Source organism: Saccoglossus kowalevskii, chromosome 2, assembly GCF_978046115.1.
Source record: "Saccoglossus kowalevskii chromosome 2, keSacKowa6.1, whole genome shotgun sequence".
Taxonomy (NCBI): domain Eukaryota; kingdom Metazoa; phylum Hemichordata; class Enteropneusta; family Harrimaniidae; genus Saccoglossus; species Saccoglossus kowalevskii.
The window spans coordinates 14,030,970-14,052,672 of NC_140642.1; the positions used below are offsets into that span (position 1 = coordinate 14,030,970).

A 21,703-nucleotide genomic window follows, 5' to 3' on the forward strand; every position below is an offset into this window, starting at 1 on the left:
CCATCACATTTAGTCAATTTAATTTTTTTCAGTTGTCGCTTATAATAGAGAATTTGTTTTACAAGAGGTGAATACTGCTTCATGTAATCTCTCTTTGATTTGTATTTGTTCTGCATGGTATGCACAAACTTCAAGTGCATTTTTCTTACATATTGCTTGAATGCTGTTTGATGTAATTTAGAACCTAATCTTAATTTCAGTAATCTATAATGAGTCAATTTTTCAATTACAATCAGCTTACTGTAAACATCACCAGAACTACATTTTCTACAACTTAGATACAGCTCCTCAATTTTTTTCAAGCAGTCCTTGCTCGTTGATGTCAGAACACTACAGTGTTTAAATAAAACCATTTTCAATCAACTTGCCTTAAATATGAATGAAGGGAAAAATATTTAACGACACAAACTCCAGAAACTGTATAGCAAATGTAGGAACTATACAACCAAAGAAAAACACCCTGTACTACAGTACAGAACTGTATACCAGAGAACAATGTTACTTGAAAAATGCAGAATAAAGACAGTCCAACCACAGAATAAAGATTTAGCAACCAATGATATATTTAACAAAAAACAATACAGTGATAAAGTCAGGAACGTATATAAGGATATTTGGATAAACGCTTTCTTTGTTGTGTCTACAGCAAGATCCACTGAGTCGGCACTGACATCACAAGAAACTACTGGGTATATAAATCCTGAAATTAAGCAAAGCAAGAATTAAATTACAAACTGTATAGCATTCCCATCCCCAAAAATATTTATGAAAAACAATGAATGACCATATCAGGACATAACATAAATGACATGTTAAAACTATCAACAAATGACAGACAAATGATTTCCCCCTGACATTTCCCTGATCAGGTACATAATTTCCCTGTTCCTTAAACTCTACAGATTACAATCAAAGGGGCATCCCCAAACACAATTTTCATTGCTACATACATGTTGGCCATCATTTTGTTGCAAACAATAGACTGATCAGTAAAATGTTTAGTTGTTCAGAAAATGAATATGTTGTTTACACTTCTATTCAACAAATTACGAAATCTGGCAGCCAACAAGTGGTGACAACTAAACCATGTACATGTTTTTAAGAAGGTTCTATTGCATGCCTATAAAATTATTTACCACTCTATCTCAAAATATTTCCCTGATTTTTTTATTTTTTTTTCCAAATTCCCTGATTTTTCCATGCAGGGAATTTCCTTTTCACCCTTTTCCTTGATTTTCCTGTTTTCCCTGACCTATGGGATTTCTGAAATTACCTCATTTTATCATGGGGAAATGCATGCACATTTCCAAAAATTATTTAACACATTAACTCTAACAGTAACATGTAAATATTTTATCAGGATATTTTATCGGTAAAATAACTAGTGATGAAACTAAATATGCTTCTATAATGGTCGAGGTCAATTTTAGTTAGCACTGATATGCCCTGCTACATATGTGATCCATATGTACATGCAGTAAGTATAGAGCGACGCCATCTTGAATTGAGATAACTGGTCCATTTCGTATCACCACTTTGACGTCGATTTTCTAATGAAAATCAGCCTTGAGCCACAACATTTTTAATAAAACCTATTTAATCTGTGTTTGAACTTTCAATTGCCATGATTTATTGCACCAAATTATGCTTAGCTTGTATTCTCGGCAAACATTTATCGGCCTTTGATTTACGATGTGATAGCGTACGCCCGATTCAGATTTCACACAAGAAATTACTAAAACAACTAAAAACACTTATTTACAAGTACTTACCAACAATAATTCACCAACAAAACTCCAAGTGAGTGTAAACGTTTGGAAGTATTACTGAAAATCGCCGGAAGAAAAATACTCGTGAGTAGGCCAACCGTCATAGACTGGATTGAGGGCGCTGTTCAAAATCAAACCTAATTCTCATTTACATATGTAAATGAGGTACTCTCCATTCAGCCTGAGTACATGTGATATCAGTGTAAAAGCTGAATATTGGCTAATTATGCAAATTAGGTAATTAACATGCACTGATTTTAACCCAAAACTTATCAGGTCTGTGCATTGTCCTAGATCATCTATGTACCAAGATTCATTGAAACGTGATGATTAGTACTTGCGATATCAGTGTAAAAGCCAAAAATTAACTAATTATGCAAAGTAGTTGATTAATATGCACACATTTTTACTTAAAATTAATCAGGTCTTTGAACTGTTCTAGAGCATCTATGTACCAAGTTTCGTTGAAAAGTAATGAAGTAATAGTACTTGCAATTACTAAAATTGGCCAAGAAACGGTATTATTCAAACAAATTTTCAGCATCCCGTGGCAATAGCAACAAAACATGGCAAGTGGTCAACGAAGTCCTTAATAAGTCTAATCGTTCAACCGTTCCACAGAAATTAATTTCAGGCAATTCTGGCAAAATACTGACCACTAGTTCAGATATTGCAGATGAGTTCAATGACCACTTTGTTAATATCGGTCCAAATCTTGCCGCTCAAATTACTAGCTCTGGTGATTTCATTGATTACCTCACTGGCAATTTTCTAAACTCTTTCTTCTTTCATCCTGTAAGCGACATCGACGTTTTCAAAGAAATTATTTCCCTTGACCCGAAAAAATCTGTTGGACATGACAGCATTCACCCAAAACTAGCAAGAGACGCCGCGCACCTAATCTCTCATCCTCTCGCACATATTATCAATTGTTCACTGAGCCAAGGCATTTTTCCAGACTCTCTCAAAACTGCTAAAATTACCCCAATTTATAAAAAAGGACCTACTACAGATACCAACAATTACAGACCCATATCTATCCTGCCTACATTTAGTAAAATTGTTGAATCAATTGTTAATAAACAGCTGATTAATTTCATAGAGAAAAAAAGTATACTTATCAAAACACAATTTGGTTTTCGTAAAAAACACAGCGCAACACTTGCCCTAGCCGACCTGATCTCAGACATAGCCGAGAAACTGGACAAAGGTTATATTACTTTTGGAATTTTTATCGACCTGAAAAAAGCCTTTGATACTATAGATCACAATATTCTGTTCCACAAATTACAATATTATGGGATCAGAGGGCTCCCGCTACTCTGGTTTAAAAACTACCTTTCTGTCCGTTATCAATCAGTGAAAATTAACAATATTACATCTACATATAAACCAATAAAGTGTGGTGTTCCACAAGGATCAATTCTTGGCCCACTTTTATTCCTAATTTACATAAATGATATCAATAACTCAACTAATGCTTTTGACTTTCGCCTATTTGCAGACGATACTAACTTCTTTCAGTATATTAAAAGTAACACAATCAAACTTGCACATACTAACAACGATTTTCAAAGAGTCTGTGAATGGTGCAGTGCCAACAAACTTACAGTCAATGTAGAAAAAACCAAATGCATGACTATTAAAACGCCTCATAAACACCTGGGCATTGAGGGCAGCTTGGATATAAATGGGTTTGAGATAGAGGGCGTTTGTTCAATCAATTATCTTGGCGTGTCCATTGACCAGCACCTCAACTGGAAACCTCACATTGAAAAAGTAAAAAAAATAATTGCCCCCAAAGTTGGTATTATCTCCCAGATCAGACATTATGTGCCCAAATCAGTTTTACTTTTGTTATACAATTCCCTGATTCTCCCGCATATTAGTTATTGTTTAGAAGTATGGGGAAACGCCTATCATACACTATTAGAGCCTATCCTTCTTTTGCAAAAGAAAGTTGTACGGCTTATCTCTTTTGCCGTTTACAATGCACATACTGCCCCTCTATTTAAAAAACTGGGCATACTTGATATTCACAAGTTGTGTAAATTTAAGATATGTCTGTTCATTTATGATCTGAAAAGCAACCGCTATGCCCATACTATCAATGACTATCTCTCCCCTCTACCTCATTTATATCCAACACGACTTGCGTCAGGTAATAACTACTATGTCCCCAGGATGAATCTTTCACTTTCCCAACATACTTTAAAATATACAGCCGTAAAACATTGGAATTCTCTACCTGAGCCAATCAAACAAATTACTAATAGAATAACTTTCAAAAGTTCCCTAAAACAACATATACTGAACACCGTACTTTAATATTTAAATACTAGCTTTATCATATGTATGATACAAATATTATTTGCAGCTAAACTTTATTTGTACTTGCCCACGATTGTTCCACTAATAATATGATGTGCAGAGTAGCGCATTAACAGCTCCATTTTTTTTTCTTTCTTTTTTTCTCTCATTTTTTTTTTATTATTATTATTTTACTTATTTATTTCTGGAGATTTTGTTTTTTGTTTGTATGTGTATATATGTATGTGTGTGCACGTATGTGTACGTGTGTATATATATATATATATGTGTGTGTGTATATATGTATGTGTGTGTATGTGTATGTGTGTGTATATGTATATATATATATATATATTTATATATGTGTATATATATATATATATATATATATGTATATATAGCCTGCATAGAAATGTATATTGGTTAGGATTGGGCCACAGACTAGATTAGTTCGGATGAACTACCTCTGTGGTCCACACCAAGAAATTATTATTATTATTATTATTATTATTATTATTATAAGATTACTAGAATTGTTATTATTATTGGTGAAATAAATCATAAAAAAAAAAAAATATCAAAAGCTGAAAATTGATTAATTATGCAAATCAGGTAATTAATATGCATGAATTACAACCAAAACCTAATCAAATCTGCACATTAGCCTAGTCATCTACACACCAAGTTTCATTAAAAACCAACATACGGTTCTTGAGATATCCATGGAACGGACAAAAACACACACATACACACACACACACATACATACAGACAGACAAGATAACTGCAAAGACTCCCATTGCGTGCTTCGCACACAGGAGTAAAAAAGTGGGAGAAAATGCAATAAAATCAGTAATGAGGTTTAAAATTGTTCCTTTCCATTTATAATAGCATCACATTTTTGATAGGCGGCATATTGACAAACCATGCATACTAATTAGTGACAGATGTCCAGATTATTTATTTCATTGTATATGAAGCTTGTAATATACAAATACTGGACAATACAATATAAGCTAACAGACAGTCTAGTAGGGTATAGAGAAATATTCAATGTCAATACTTACCTGTTGCTGTAGGTAAGGCAACGCTGGACGTTAGTTGCTGAGGCTGATATGCGAGTATTCCCTCTGGTAAAGCCAGAGTGGCTGCTTGTGCTGATGCACTCTGAAAAAACACATGAACAACAAATTGTACCACAGTTCTGTACTTGGTAAATGCAGGTGTAGATTAACTCATACAAAAATGTTACGCTTTGGCTACTAAATCTGAATCTTGTCGCCTACTCTAAAACTCAGATTGGATTTATAGATGAGTCTCTTGACATTCATACAGTATATCTACAAATGTACACATTATGGCTTTATACACCAAATTATTGCATTTGTTAACAGTATTACTTTATAAGTGTCAATAGTTAGGACAACTTACCATAGTAGGCTCGGCTGCTGGTTGCAGTACATATAGAGAGAAGACCAAATACATAGTAAGTATAGTGTAATCATAGTTAAGTACATTCTATGTTTCATACAAAGTAAGAATACCTATTTATATTTAATCTACATTATGACAAAGGTCACTATTCGGAAAGATGCAGTTCTCAATAGTGCATAAAAAACAGCTACCTAGGCTAAGACATGAGAATCTTATAAAAAATCTGTTCAAGTTTCTCCGAATTATATAAATGGTCCAATATAATAAGATTTATTTTTATGCAGAAAGATGCACAGACTAGAATGCAGCGTGTATGCACCCCACCCACCACCCTGACATTAAAGACTGGTTACTTTATTCACATTCATATATTTATCATTAAATACACCTACCTGAACGAGCTGCATATTGGACTAACACAGTGTCATTTTGTTGATCTAAGGCTTTGGATTGCGCCAATTTGCTTTCCCAAATCTAATATCAAAAAAAAAAAATAAGAAAATAAGGTTTTTTAATAGTTCTAATATAATTTTCAGAAACATGTTTAACACAGTGCCTGCTGACACAGTTTTTTTTTTACTTTCATATCCATAGAGGTATTCAACAAATGATCTCCAAATCATCCCCACTCCAATGATGCCAGTTCCAGTTACAAGTCCTCAATGTGTGTTCAGTAAATTTATAGATAGTGTATTCAATATATTTTACAATAAACACTTGTTTAGTATGGATGGATGAATCTATAGTATTTTCAAACACTTTCTGTATATTGTATTTGAAATACATGCAACAGAATAAGTGGTAGATATGATTTGCTACCAGATAAAATAAAACATTCTGAATAGTGTGATACATGTATTACAGTGAAACTTGCATGTTATTTTAGCTTTCTGCTTCAGATACAATACTACACAATATGACATCCACACAACGAGGAATGCAGAATGGTAGTGCCATGCATGATGTGGGTATAATTTAGCACATGACTTATCTTCTTTTGCTTTCAAATCCCACTCTGTTTTATGAATTGTGTACAAATACAATTAGTTATGAAATATGTTTATAGATGTCCTGTGATATCTTTGCAAAGCTTTCATATCTTTGAACAGACAACATATCAGGTGAAACTAACTGTCCACAGAGCACCATCAGCAACGTGATTTAGAAATATTAGCCAACAGGGCTAGCCCACAGTTGTAATTTTAAAATGGAAAAGACTATTCAAACAATATATTGATATTCAGCCACGTCTACAACCATAATTGAATTGATAGAAATTCGGCCTGTCTATAGAACAATATATAGCCTTAAAAAGAGACTCACTGAATTTATAAAATTTCAATTTACCATATATGTAAAGGCATTTGATAGCTAACATGTGAGCTACCTCATCTGTGTTACTGGGGATTAGTATGGTATGTAGTTATGTCCTGGTACTTTTACTACTGGCAATACTCCATAATGACCAGCAACAGAAAAACAAATATTTATCATCAGCCAGCACTGGACTACACAATATATGATCAACATGAGCAGTTTCTTAACAGAAATAATGAAAAAATAAAAGCAACCACCATGCACAGGCAATTATTTGAGTGTGCAGAGGAATGATGTTTTCAAAAACTACATTTCCAAAAATAATGTTGTCAATATTTGCATTGTAATATCATAAAAATAATATGACCATGAAAAAGTGACACCGCAGTAATCTCCTTTTAGTTGTATTCGTTATAGAACGAGAATTAAATGTACATGTACATTGATGAAAAATACTTCAGAAGTTTGAAATGTATTTATATTGCAAAATGAAAACTAGACTTGATTGTTATGTGTTTATCACTGGTGAATATCCATGAAGATATGAATTGAATAAATGCTGGGGTATGTATCAATACTTGTATAATAACATTTAGTAGTACATGTTCTATATAAATCCCAAGATCACTTTCAGAATAACAGTATTAATTTCATGGTCCCTTATAGAATATAACACGAATTGCATACGAGTTCCCAAACAGTATAGCAATACATCTATGCAATTTTTTTTCATGAAAAAATGTTCTCATCTGGTTCACATAATCAGCAGCTCAAATGTCTTCTCAAATTATTTTTATGCCTAACTATTTATATTTCTTCTCTTTTCAGCATAGACATTTTTTACAAGTAAACTTATAACTGAAAGAATATCATGACTACAAATTATCAGTAATCTAAGAATGAAATTTCATTCAGCAAACAATTTCATTTGAAATACATTTCATACAAATAAGAAAATAATTTTAAAATCTTCACTTGGAACAATGTACAAGCTATTTGTAAGCATAACTTCAGACATGGCTTACGGTTTAAAAACTCAACATTTCTGCTAGAGATGATCACACTGCGAAATATGTAATTACTTTAGTATGTAGAATATGACCTGTGATGCCCACATTTTCTGAATCACAGGGCGCTGGAAACAGTTTTTCTACACAAATGCACTTTTGTTGATGAACTAGCCATGTCCCAACCTGCATTTACCATTAGCAATCAACCTCACTGAAGGTCAAACAAGGGCAAGGGCGGGACTACGACATGAATGACAGCTTTATTATACTTATGCAAATTACCGTCCTTATAAAATACATGTCTGCCACAGCAAGCGCGACCCATTACAAGGCAATGGCCGCAGTAGCGAGAATGAATCGCAGTGCTTTTCACGGGAACAGTTTGTCCGCGGTGTAACCCTCTCTCCTTGTTTTATCGGCTGTTTACCAACTACGGTCAATCACACCATGCAGGCCTAGTTTCACGTGTAAGTTGAATATTCAAGCGCACATTTACAGGGAAAGAAATCGAGCGAATGTCTACACTGCATTCTCGACTTGTTCGGCTCCTTTACATACATGTACATACGGAAAATGGTTTCTTACGTGTTTGAGTTCCTGAAGAACTTGGTCGTCCACGCCTTCGTCGAGAAAAGACTCTCGTACATTATTAATAACGTCGTCAATGACACTTTGATACAATTTCGACTGCAAAGAGAGTGTATAAATGCCGTATTTAAAAAAAGTAAACCAAGCAAAACGTTGTAGTCTAGGTTCGAAAAGTGGTTGCCTGAGCCATTGGCAAACAAAGGACATTAATGTTTCTATCATTCCTATAAACACATGTTACACACCGTACACAGATTTTCAAACCGAAATGACTGGCTGGCACATGTAGTGGCATAAACTCCTGCTATAATGTCGCATGCGATGCGAGGTTTGCCAGTTAAACCAGTGCTGTGGTAAATATTGTCACTGGCAAGTACCAGTTCCATATGTTGCCTTTGAGTTTTCAAATGACATCATGACTAGCCATGTTTCAGAGAAAGAATTTCCTCCAAATATTCGTAAATATAGCTATTTTAAGTGTTAAAAATAAAGTATACCCTTACCACTGAATTTTGAGCCATTGTAGCGCTATATAACCAATTGTTTAAAGCGCGATTTTAGCCCCAAATTTCACACACTCCACTATTTCTGAACCACGGGCTTCTTCGAAGCCGAAAGACGACTGAGCTGCGAGCGCTTTTATACTCATCGATTACCCCTGAATTATCAATATAGGGGGGTCTCTGTATTGCTTCGACTCGGGGCAATTGATTGCCTAACGGCAATTGGCTAACTCACAGTCACGTGTGGCCCATGAGTGCGCCATCACATAACCACAAGGTAAAATCTGAACTGAAACCCAATGACCTGGGTGCATTTCCCAATGATGATGTTTTGTCTCAAACAACTAACATATTTGATCGAGTTTGTGTTTAAAATCAGTCATGTCAGTGACTAGCAAACAAAATGCGAAACGTGCTGACAGGATTTTTGTTGCCATTTTCTAAGCCAAGGATTACGGAAGTTGTGTATTCATTGACAGCAATGTGCCAAGACACAAGATTGAGACTTCCTACCTTCCCAATTACCAACTAGCCTGGTTTACCCAACTACTCAGCAACAAATGCCCACTCTCGATAAGTGTCTGAAATTCCTATCATTGTCAGTGGAAAACCATGACTTTAATTGACTGGTAAATAATACCGCACTTTTCCAAATAATGAATAGCTTTATGATTTCCCTGCAAGCAATATGAATCACAGTATATATTATAATGAGTCAAAACATAGACCCACTTTTAGAGAGTCTATGGTCAAAATTATTCCGGGAAAGAAACGGTTCGGACGATTATGTTCGTTGAAGCAGAGATTTAATGAAGGTAGTTAGTTGGTGTAATTTGTGAAAGCCCAAACTGAATATTAGTAAATGCCATGGTGATATCATTTAATAACAAGAAATCTGTTATTTCATAGAAATATCTCTTTTGGTTCAGACCTATATTTTACAAGACATATTGAAGAAACATGTAAACATGCTAAATCTCAAAGAGAAAAAGCGTTATAGTCTCGCTGTATGTTGCCTTGGTGATAAGTAGACCAGAATACTGCTCGGGGGTTCGTTCTCCTCGCTATAAATATTTGAGAAAATACAAAACTTATAATAATTTGTGTACTATTTTTAAATTTTTGTTTAGACTAGACCTTTAAGTTCGTTCACTGCCATTAAGGTAGAAGCCTACTCATGAATTCTAATACTCAGAATTTATCCATTTTATAATATTGTACTTCCAGGCATTATAAAATATTGGCTTAAAAAAGTAGTGGGTCACCAGCTTAATGTTCGAGAAAATGATGGTTGTATTTTAGTGGATAGTGACCATTTTGGCAGTGTTATAGTGTTTTTACTATAGGTTTCCATGGCAGAGATATTATGCCATATCTCAAATTGTAGGCTGGTGACATAGGCCGAAAAAATAATATATTGTTAATGATGGGGTACTTTTTGTTTTCTTGAATTACTTAATGGGTTTTTAAAATTTTCGAAAACATTGTGCTCTATGGAATTGTTCTAAAATAGCAATTTTGGAAAATATTAGAACAAATTTCTCAAAATACGTCACTGTATCGCATAATTGGCCGTCTTTGTTCAGTAGAAATAGAGTACATCGTTATTTTTGCCATTTTTGAAAATTTCGTGAATCGCAGACACAAATCAATATTTCCATCGACATTGTTGGAATCATTGCTTGATCGAGCCTGTTATCCAAACTTGTAAACCGTACTCTGATGGTTAGAGGTAGAAAGTATAAGTCCAGCGTCGTTGTTGAGGGCGCTAAATTTAACACAGCAATGACAGAAGTGATACTTTGGATACAGGGAATGATTACACAGCAGAAGATTACGAAGAACAAATAAACAAGAAGAACGTTAATTATTGCCGCGTCCTGTTCGATATGGGACTCATAGCGACGTATACAACGCGTGTAAAATACATTGTTTGCTTACATGAAATTCGAACATGCGCTGCGCGACGACCACCGCGTTTTAAAATAATGTAATAAATGTCTTAAATTAGGTTGCTGGATGACTGGCTAAATACCACTATTGAGAGGACATCCGTAGAATATTTGTTGAATATTGCTGGGAAATTTATGATAAAACCAGGAATGAATTGTAAGAAAATACATAATGGCTGTTTTTATTAGAATAAGTTTAGTAACTTGCCTAAACTCGTGTTTCTAGTGTGACGTACTGTGCTACCAAGAGCAAGGGCTACGAGTCAAAAATTGTACGAGTTACGGACACCCAGTTACGAATTCGAGTTACAAAAACATCGAGTTACAAAAATGAACACGTCCATATTCTCGAAACCACGTTCACTTTTGCAAAACCACGCCCAAAATATAACTTGGTGTTCAACCAAAGACGTTAGAAAAATGTTTTATAAGTTTAATTAACAGTTAACAGAACTTCGAGTTACGGGCAACATATATTTTAATTTGTTTTTGTTGAACGTCCACATTTAGTAACTCGATTCAGCCTTCGTAATGCTGTTAGAACTCACTATATAGAGTCTATTGAGAGGCATTTGTGCTTGTGAAAATACGCGGATAGCGAGAAAACAGACCGTAACTAGTGGAATCACCAGCGGTACACAACTAACCGAATTTACGTCCTCTCTACACAAACACAACGGCGCTAGACGTATTCTAACATTACCAGCACAAGTAAGCCCAAGCGTTTTACGATTTACTACGACCTGAATCACAGGACTGTGCCTGAATGTATAACCAAAACATAAATCGTTGGTGATAACATTCACCAACCAAATTTACATGATAATTACATTGCTGTCAAAGGATATAATGTACGCCCTGTGACTGGCTGCAGTAGGTTCGCATGATGACCCCAGGTCAAGGACACTGACAATATTGTTAGATTAGAGAGGCTCCAGACCAATCTGATTAAAATAAGATCCTGGTTGGCGTAATTTTTTACATTTTATTTTAATATGTTTTTTTTCATTTTCATTATTATTATTATTATTATTATTATTATTATTATTATTATTATTATTATTATTATTATTATTATTATTATTATTATTATTATTATTATTATTATTATTATTAATTTTTATTTGTGTTACTATTAATTTTATTTATTATTATTCGTTTTAATATTTGGCTTTTATAATAAAACAATCGATTGTAACGTCAAAAATAATTAAAATAAATAATAATTATATAGAAAAAAATTATGCTAGCCAGGATGTTGTTTTAATCAGATTGGCTCTAGACTGGCCCAGTCGTAGCAATTTTATTGTATTAAATTGTTATTTCTTAAAAAACGAGTTTGTAGAATCACTTTCGTTGACGCAAAATTCGCATGGGATCAAAATTTAAGAAAGAATTATAAAATTGTCACGGCTGGGTCAGTCGAGGGAGGCTCCTCGGCCTGAGCAAGGATGAACTACATGCAGAAATCCACGCATCTAACAAGACAGAGTACGGTTCGATTCAAGTCCAATTGACGTACAATTCGAGTAGGATTGGCGTACGATTCATACTCCCAATGAAATAACTGTACCTCGCTCAGATCGGAAGTTAGTTACGTGGGCCCAAAACCTCAATACAATTATTAAACAGTAATAGAAACGTATGAATACGATCACAAGAACATGAAACATGTGTAAAAAATATAGTTCGTAAATTATCCCAACCCAGTGCTAAAAATCTTAAAAACAAGTATCTTTATTTACAATTAACCCTTTTTTTGTTAATTAATATTTTTAAACAAAAAACTCACACAACAATATTATTACATTGGCTAAAAATCATGATTGCTATATATCATATGAGTGAATTAGTGTTTCAATGTGATATATAGAAGATAATATTTGGTAATCGTAGTCCTAAGTAACTATTAAAAATAGCTAGACATTTCGAGCAATGGCTCTTGAAGAGCAATGTTTCTTGAAGAGTCATTGTTCGAATGTTTCTTGAAGAGCCATTGCTCGAAACGTCTAGCTATTTTTAATAATTACTTAGGAATAGGATTACCAAATATCATATTCTATATATCACATTTATCAGTCCGAGCAGGTTTATTAATTTATTAACTACTTTTAGTATTTCAATGGGAGTGTGCATCGTACAAACATGCCTATTCAATAATTTTTAGACAGTTTTGTAAAATGTCTTGACAAATTGTCACCCCAAAAAATGTATTATTTTGAAGATTTAATTATTAATCATGTCAATCAGAATACCCATGCCACTGCTAAATACATTGATTTCCCATAAGCAGCTATAGCTTCCGTTGTCCATTCAATTAACACCTACACTAGAATTGCTGAATATTCAATTACCCTCAATGACCACGTGATCTTCAACGTTTCTGACAATGTTATTGAGAATGAATGTGTACTCACTGAGATCAGTTATAATTATCCCACCTTTGCAATCACGAGTAATATTGTTTTTAACCAAGAATAAAGATTATTACAAACGTGACTTACCACACTATATTATTAAAGAGAATTTGGTCAATGAAGTCTGCACACCATGATATTATGCAAAAAAACTAATACAATATAGAATAAAGGGTCTTCCATTTCTTTGGTTTCGAAATTATTATGAAAACCGTCAACAGGCCGTAAATTTCCATAGTTGCACATCATCCCCCTAAATCGGTTAAGTGCGGTGTTTCCCAAGGATCTATCTTGGGCCCAATATTCTTCCTTATTTATATTATTGACATAAAGAAATCAACAAACTTCTTTGATTTTCGAAAATACTTACCTGCTCAAATTCATTAAAAAATAATCCTGTGAACATGACAAATGTCACTGACTGGTATAAAGCAAATTATATCATCTTTAAAACTTCCAATAAACAAATTACTGTACACGAAAGATTAGGCAGCTTTACTATTGAGGGCGTACCGAGGTGTGACAATAATGATCCGTCCTTGACGTGGAAATCGTACATTCCCTCCAAAGTTGGTATAATTTCGTGCATCCGCCACTATGTTCCGAGATTTGTTCTAGTTCTACTGTACAAAACATTAATACTTCCTCATCTAACATACTGTATCGAAATTTGGGAGATATCAACCTGGGATCTGTTCTGGGTATCAGAGCCGTGGCGGATCTAGGGGGGTTTCTTGGGGTCCGGACCCCCTTGATGAACAATTTATTCAAGTTGTTTTAACTTAGTCTGGCAATTTTGAAGTTTGGACCCCCCCCCCCCCATAAAAAAAATCCGGTATCCGCCTTTGCAGAGCTAGCTGGCCTTACACCGACTGCGAGGAGTGGTTACACTTACGTGGATTCCTATGGAATATGTTCCAAAAAGACCGTTTTTGTTAATTATTATTTTGCATATGTATTCTCATCCTTCTTTCTCCATGAAAACTTTAAATATGAATGACTAGCATGTATTTGAATTACCAGACAACAATTTGTGAATGATTTACTGTTCATATATTCATAAAAAAATAATCCTGTGAACTTGACAATGATCGGACTAAATCATCCTCTCATGGAAACCTCTATCTACCACACAACATAATATAACATATATATACGTCAAACACTGGAGCACTCTTCCACTATTCCCAAAATCTAAATCAACTTCTTATTTCATCTGCTTAATTATTATTATGTATTGGTGTATTGTAGCTATATAATTTATTTAATTGCACACTGAATTTACTACATGGTGCCACAGACTCAATGGGAAGGCCAATTCCATTCACTAGCGAATGCGAAGTTGACTGGACTCATAGCCTTGGTTGACAGCTAGTCTAGAAGGAAAACCCTTCAGGCAAAGGCTAGGCTCATGTCCGATAACAGTGGTTTGCGGCAGGAAGGGCATTCGGCAGTAAAAAACCCATGTCAAACAAAACATGATGCGGAGATATTATCTGCACATTTAATCAGCGAAACACACAGGTACTGTCTGTCTTTTTCACTTCATTTTCTTTGAAAACATCATCTGTTTCAGCTTATAATCCACTTTTCTCAGCTGTGATTATATAGTCTTTCTAGCTGCCCCTTTTGTACCCACCCATGCTCATTTTACCATCTTTTCGACTTTTTATATTTCTGCCCACCCTTGCCCGTTGCCTGGTAGGTTACGCATGCGCAAATTGAATTACATCGTGTCTGAACAGGGAATTGTACGCGAATCGTATGTATATCAAACTGCACGCTGCCTTCACACTCGTATGCGTCTGATCAAATACGGACTGAGTCGCGCTCAGGGGAATTCTCCGATTTAAATATTTGTATGCGTATTAATTCTACACTAGCCGAGAACCAAAGAAGGGATCTCCGTCTCATTTGTGTGAACTTTAAATTGAACTGGTGACTGGTTTTTAGTGACTTTTGTAAGTAATTTACTGATTGCGAAACTGACCCTCCCCCTGTTTGTTGTATCAGGTCGCTCGCTGTGAGTAAGTTTGTAAATTGCGTGTATGAAACAGTGGTTTTATGCATATTTAGTTTATATCTGGACCGGCCTTTGCATTTGTTCCTATTTTAGTAGTGTCTATATTTAGCACTTCTTTGCTTTACTCTGAGATCGCGGGATAGGGAGTGCCACGGGCGCTTGCAACAGGATTTATGGTTACGGGAGATAGGTAGTATAACTAGTACATGTATATACAATGTATAACCCTACCTATCTCCCGTAACCATAAATCCTGTTGCAAGCGCCCGTGGGCAGTGCGTGCTTTGGTGCGAGTGGCAACAAGCTGCGATAATTCTTATTTTCAATTGTTGCATTTGAGCTGACACCTGTTGTTATTTCAAGTGTGTATTTTTAATATTGTCAACATTGCTTGCTATTGTGTATTGCACTCGAGTACCGTATTGTTATATAGCCTAATTATTGGGAGTTGCTAAATAGTTCGAGTTACGGACATCGAGTTACGAACATTGAGTTACAAACATGACCGTTTCTGTAACTCGATGTTCGTAACTCGACGTCTGTAACTCGAACAATTCAGCATCTCAATTATTGAAACCTTGCCTGTGTTTTTGTTGGTGATATATCTTGTTGAGTAAACATAAAACCATAGAAGCCTTGTCTTTATAATTTAGTGAACATAGTCTAACTGTGGGTACCCTGCCATATGTGTATAGTCTAAATTGTCACTGGCGAGAGTATATTTAAAGCACAGGTTGCTTGGCATGTATATCCAATGTGTTGAGATAATCATACTAGAGCTGTTGTGTATTAACGATGTTTATTGTATGCTGCTGCATCACACAGTGTAATGGCATTGCAGAGTTGAGAAATTGTCGCATATTTATCAAAGCGCGCTTCTGCATATGAAGAATATTTGTAGTTCCTGTCACATATTTCAGTTTATTTTAATAAACATTGTTTTTTTTAATGTGGACGAGAACTTGTGTTTAGGGTGAGATACTGAATGGTTCGAGTTACAGACATCGAGTTATGAGCATTTAGTTACGAAACATTAAAACCACTTTTGCGAGACCTTGTCCAAATTGTAACTCGATGTTTAATTAACAGTTAACATAACTTTGAGTAATGGGCCACATACATTTTTGTTTTGTTGAACATCCACATTTAGTAACTCAAAGTTTAATTAACAATTAACCAAACATAAAGTTACGGGAACGTAGATGTTTTGTTTTGTTTAACATTCAAATTTTGAAACTCAGATGTTAACTAACATTTAACCAAATTTTGCAGTTGCAGGAAACATAATTAAAACTTTGAACAAAACAAAACAAACATTATATGTTGCCCGTAACTTGAAGTTTGGTTAACTTTTAATTGAACATTGAGTTTATAAAATATGGGTATGGTCATTTTTGTAACTCAATGTTTTCGTAACTAGAGGTCATAACTCAATATCACCAACTCAAATAATTCAACATTTCGTCAAGGGTATGTTAATCCCCCTATTTTCCTTTACCTACTGATTGGAATACTAGCATGAAATAGTAGCGTGAAACACCAACCCGCAATACCACCTGTAGCCCTGAAAACAAATTAATTCTATCGTACACTCTCGTCAGTGGGTTCCTTGAAGTACCTGGCTTGATACCAACTGCGAAGAGACTAAATGAGAGTGGTGACATTTACATGGATTCCTATTGAACATGTCTCAAAATTGCTGTTTTTTGTATTATTTTGCATGTTTTTTTTGAAAACACATCATTCTTTTTCAGTAAAAAACCTTTAAATATGAATGACTTGGATGAATGTGAAACTCATCAGACAGCATTTTTTGAATGATTTACTGTGATCATGTTTTAACGGTAGCAACATTTTATAGAGTAGAATTTATTAAGGAAGATATCCTTTACCATACTTGTTATTCCAATTGCTGTTTTATGCACCAATTAGACAGTTGAGGGCGCCTCCATAACACAAAGACCATGTGTGGACCTGAAACATTGCATGCTTTAATATTTAGAACTCCTTTTAGTACTACGTCACATGCGTATCTTCCCCGATGAGAACAATATGGTCATAAATCGCCATATTTTGTTCAGTCATTGTACTGACAATGAATTTAAACTACCGATATGACCAATCCATGACAACAGAGCAAAGAATGAGTAACATCAGATCGTTTGGTGACAATTAGGGAAGCTGCAGTCGAAAGGAATGTCAGCACACAGCTCAGTCATCATCCTGGACTTATAGTATAGTGAATAGATCAGTTGTGCATCAGATTAACCTCAGTGTCACATACATGAATACTTACCTGGTAATGATTCCTGTATACATACCTTAAGCTTATCAACTTATGAAGCTAATCTATGATTGCTGAGTTCCCCAAACTCGATAGAATCCCTGACCACATCATGTATTATGATGACTCACATTGGCCCACCGACTGTCTTTAATATTTGATCAAATATGGCTGACTGGCAGCTATTTTCTGACAAATTTCTGTCTGGTATGGGACCGCTTCTCTGAGATGAATAGACAATACAACACAACTTTATTGCTTCCTTGTAAAAAGAATTACATCATTCTTTCTGATTACAAGCTATGAAAAATCATTTGTATTCCTTTTTATTTAATTAACTTAATTAAAGTTAATTAATGTTTTTAGTTTCCAACATCACTCTCCCACAATCATGCATATTGGGTTACAGGTGTAGGTCAATTTTTTCCTGACTGGTGGCCATTTTGTTTGTATTGCTCACTAATATATTATTACCTGATTCAGTTGAAAGTTTGCATAAAGTACAATATTCATAGGTTTTACCAATGGTCAGTGTGTTATTTCAAATCTGCAGCTGCATAATATGAATTGATTATCGTATTACTGCAGCTGCATAATATGAATTGATTATCGTATTACTGCAGCTACATAATATGAATTGATTATCGTATTACTGCAGCTGCATAATATGAATTGATTATCGTATTACTGCAGCTACATAATATGAATTGATTATTGTATTACTGCAGCTACATAATATGAATTGATTATCGTATTACTGCAGCTACATAATATGAATTGATTATTGTATTACTGCAGCTACATAATATGAATTGATTATCGTATTACTGCAGCTGCATAATATGAATTGATTATTGTATTACTGCAGCTACATAATATGAATTGATTATCGTATTACTGCAGCTGCATAATATGAATTGATTATCGTATTACTGCAGCTGCATAATATGAATTGATTATCGTATTACTGCAGATGCATAATATGAATTGATTATCGTATTAATGCAGCTGCATAATATGAATTGATTATCGTATTACTGCAGCTGCATAATATGAATTGATTATTGTATTACTGCAGCTGCATAATATGAATTGATTATTGTATTACTGCAGATGCATAATATGAATTGATTATCGTATTAATGCAGCTGCATAATATGAATTGATTATCGTATTACTGCAGCTGCATAATATGAATTGATTATCGTATTACTGCAGATGCATAATATGAATTGATTATCGTATTAATGCAGCTGCATAATATGAATTGATTATCGTATTACTGCAGCTGCATAATATGAATTGATTATTGTATTACTGCAGCTGCATAATATGAATTGATTATTGTATTACTGCAGATGCATAATATGAATTGATTATCGTATTACTGTAGCTGCATAATATGAATTGATTATCGTATTAATGCAGCTACATAATATGAATTGATTATCATATTACTGCAGCTGCATAATATGAATTGATTATCGTATTACTGCAGCTGCATAATATGAATTGATTATCGTATTAATGCAGCTGCATAATATGAATTGATTATCGTATTAATGCAGCTGCATAATATGAATTGATTATCGTATTAATGCAGCTGCATAATATGAATTGATTATCGTATTACTGCAGCTGCATAATATGAATTGATTATTGTATTACTGCAGCTGCATAATATGAATTGATTATTGTATTACTGCAGATGCATAATATGAATTGATTATCGTATTACTGTAGCTGCATAATATGAATTGATTATCGTATTAATGCAGCTACATAATATGAATTGATTATCATATTACTGCAGTTGCATAATATGGATTGATTATCGTATTACTGCAGCTGCATAATATGAATTGATTATCGTATTACTGCAGCTGCATAATATGAATTGATTATCGTATTACTGCAGCTGCATAATATGAATTGATTATCGTATTAATGCAGCTGCATAATATGAATTGATTATCGTATTAATGCAGCTGCATAATATGAATTGATTATCGTATTAATGCAGCTGCATAATATGAATTGATTATCGTATTACTGCAGCTGCATAATATGAATTGATTATTGTATTACTGCAGCTGCATAATATGAATTGATTATTGTATTACTGCAGATGCATAATATGAATTGATTATCGTATTACTGTAGCTGCATAATATGAATTGATTATCGTATTAATGCAGCTACATAATATGAATTGATTATCATATTACTGCAGCTGCATAATATGGATTGATTATCGTATTACTGCAGCTGCATAATATGAATTGATTATCGTATTACTGCAGCTGCATAATATGAATTGATTATCGTATTAATGCAGCTGCATAATATGAATTGATTATCGTATTAATGCAGCTACATAATATGAATTGATTATCATATTACTGCAGCTGCATAATATGGATTGATTATCGTATTACTGCAGCTGCATAATATGAATTGATTATCGTATTACTGCAGCTGCATAATATGAATTGATTATCGTATTAATGCAGCTGCATAATATGAATTGATTATCGTATTAATGCAGCTGCATAATATGAATTGATTATCGTATTAATGCAGCTGCATAATATGAATTGATTATCGTATTACTGCAGCTGCATAATATGGATTGATTATCGTATTACTGCAGCTGCATAATATGAATTGATTATCGTATTACTGCAGCTACATAATATGAATTGATTATCATATTACTGCAGTTGCATAATATGGATTGATTATCGTATTACTGCAGCTGCATAATATGAATTGATTATCGTATTACTGCAGCTGCATAATATGAATTGATTATCGTATTACTGCAGCTGCATAATATGGATTGATTATCGTATTAATGCAGCTGCATAATATGAATTGATTATCGTATTACTGCAGCTACATAATATGAATTGATTATCGTATTACTGCAGCTGCATAATATGAATTGATTATCGTATTACTGCAGCTACATAATATGAATTGATTATCGTATTACTGCAGCTACATAATATGAATTGATTATCGTATTACTGCAGCTGCATAATATGAATTGATTATCGTATTACTGCAGCTGCATAATATGAATTGATTATCGTATTACTGCAGCTGCATAATATGAATTGATTATCGTATTAATGCAGCTCTGACACAATTTTCTGGCAGATCTATTCCACTGTCTTCTAACTACAACCATATCAGGCCATGATGATTATAATGTCATACAGAACCAATTCTTGTTCTGGTTGACATGAATTTTGTGTCTAAAATATGGTGAAAAAAAGAAATAAGCCAATTGCTTCTTCTTACTTCATCTTTTGTTAATGTAGATGAAATTATTAGCATAATTCAAGAACCTGATTTTCATTAGTGGCATCAAAAATGAAATAGATGTATCTGGGATGAAGGTTAAAGATCAAATTATCCGGGTATTTTCTGAGGATATATAAAATACTGGTACAAAAAATAAAAATATAGTAATTATTTATTGGCTTTATAAACCAGTTTGCATATTATAGTCAACAAGACTATACTGAAGTGGAAGCAGCAATCTCTAGATCCAGATTGAGCTGTAAGTTTTTGTAGCTGTTTAGAGCGTTATAAAAACCAAGGACATTGGCAAAACAGAAATATAATTGTATAATATGTGATATCTAACTGCCATGTTACTCCTATGTCTCCAATAATGTTAATATGTATTTAAATAATTATTTATTTGTTTATTTATTTATTTATTTATTTGTTTATTTATTTATTTATCAGTGGTTTGTCAGTTACATCATAAATAAAAGTTAGATCACCAACAACAACATTAATTGCATCATACTTCTAAATAAACATAATTTGAATTGTAAAAATTATTCAATTCAAAAATAATAATAATAATAATAATAATAATAATAATAATAATAATAATAATAATAATAATAATAATAATAATAATAGGTTGTACTCCTAAAAGCTTGTGGCACCTGTAAATTCAAATAAGGATGATGATTGATTGATTACATATAAACACATATATATAGAGTAGAGGAATTTAAAAAAATGGAATAGGAAAATCTCTAATTTACTTGAATATGATTTATTAATAAAT

At 33.6% G+C, this 21,703-nt stretch overlaps 1 protein-coding gene and 1 long non-coding RNA gene across 4 annotated transcripts in view; both read right to left on the reverse strand.

Annotated features, from left to right (window-relative positions):
- LOC102806688 (transcription initiation factor IIA subunit 1-like) overlaps positions 1-9,108 on the reverse strand; it is a 94,193-nt gene extending 85,085 nt beyond the window's left edge. For 2 of the 3 annotated variants that reach the window (XR_014926752.1, XM_085491790.1), the window contains exons 1-5: positions 8,932-9,108; positions 8,426-8,527; positions 5,906-5,987; positions 5,511-5,527; positions 5,147-5,246 (exon numbers count right to left, since the gene is read on the reverse strand). Coding sequence is in view for 2 of the 3 variants with exons in the window: in XM_085491790.1 (XP_085347916.1) it covers positions 5,147-5,246; positions 5,511-5,527; positions 5,906-5,987; positions 8,426-8,527; positions 8,932-8,949 (319 nt within the window). In the remaining variant the exon portion in view is untranslated. The remainder of the gene's footprint in view (positions 1-5,146; positions 5,247-5,510; positions 5,528-5,905; positions 5,988-8,425; positions 8,528-8,931) is intronic. The other variant, XM_085491795.1, reaches the window with a different exon arrangement.
- On the reverse strand, positions 540-2,107 carry LOC144354910 (uncharacterized). The gene is made up of 2 exons (XR_013421105.2): positions 1,773-2,107; positions 540-700 (listed from the first exon to the last, which is right to left on the reverse strand). It is a non-coding gene; the product is annotated as an uncharacterized LOC144354910 (long non-coding RNA).
- Positions 9,109-21,703: the final 12,595 nt, after the last annotated feature.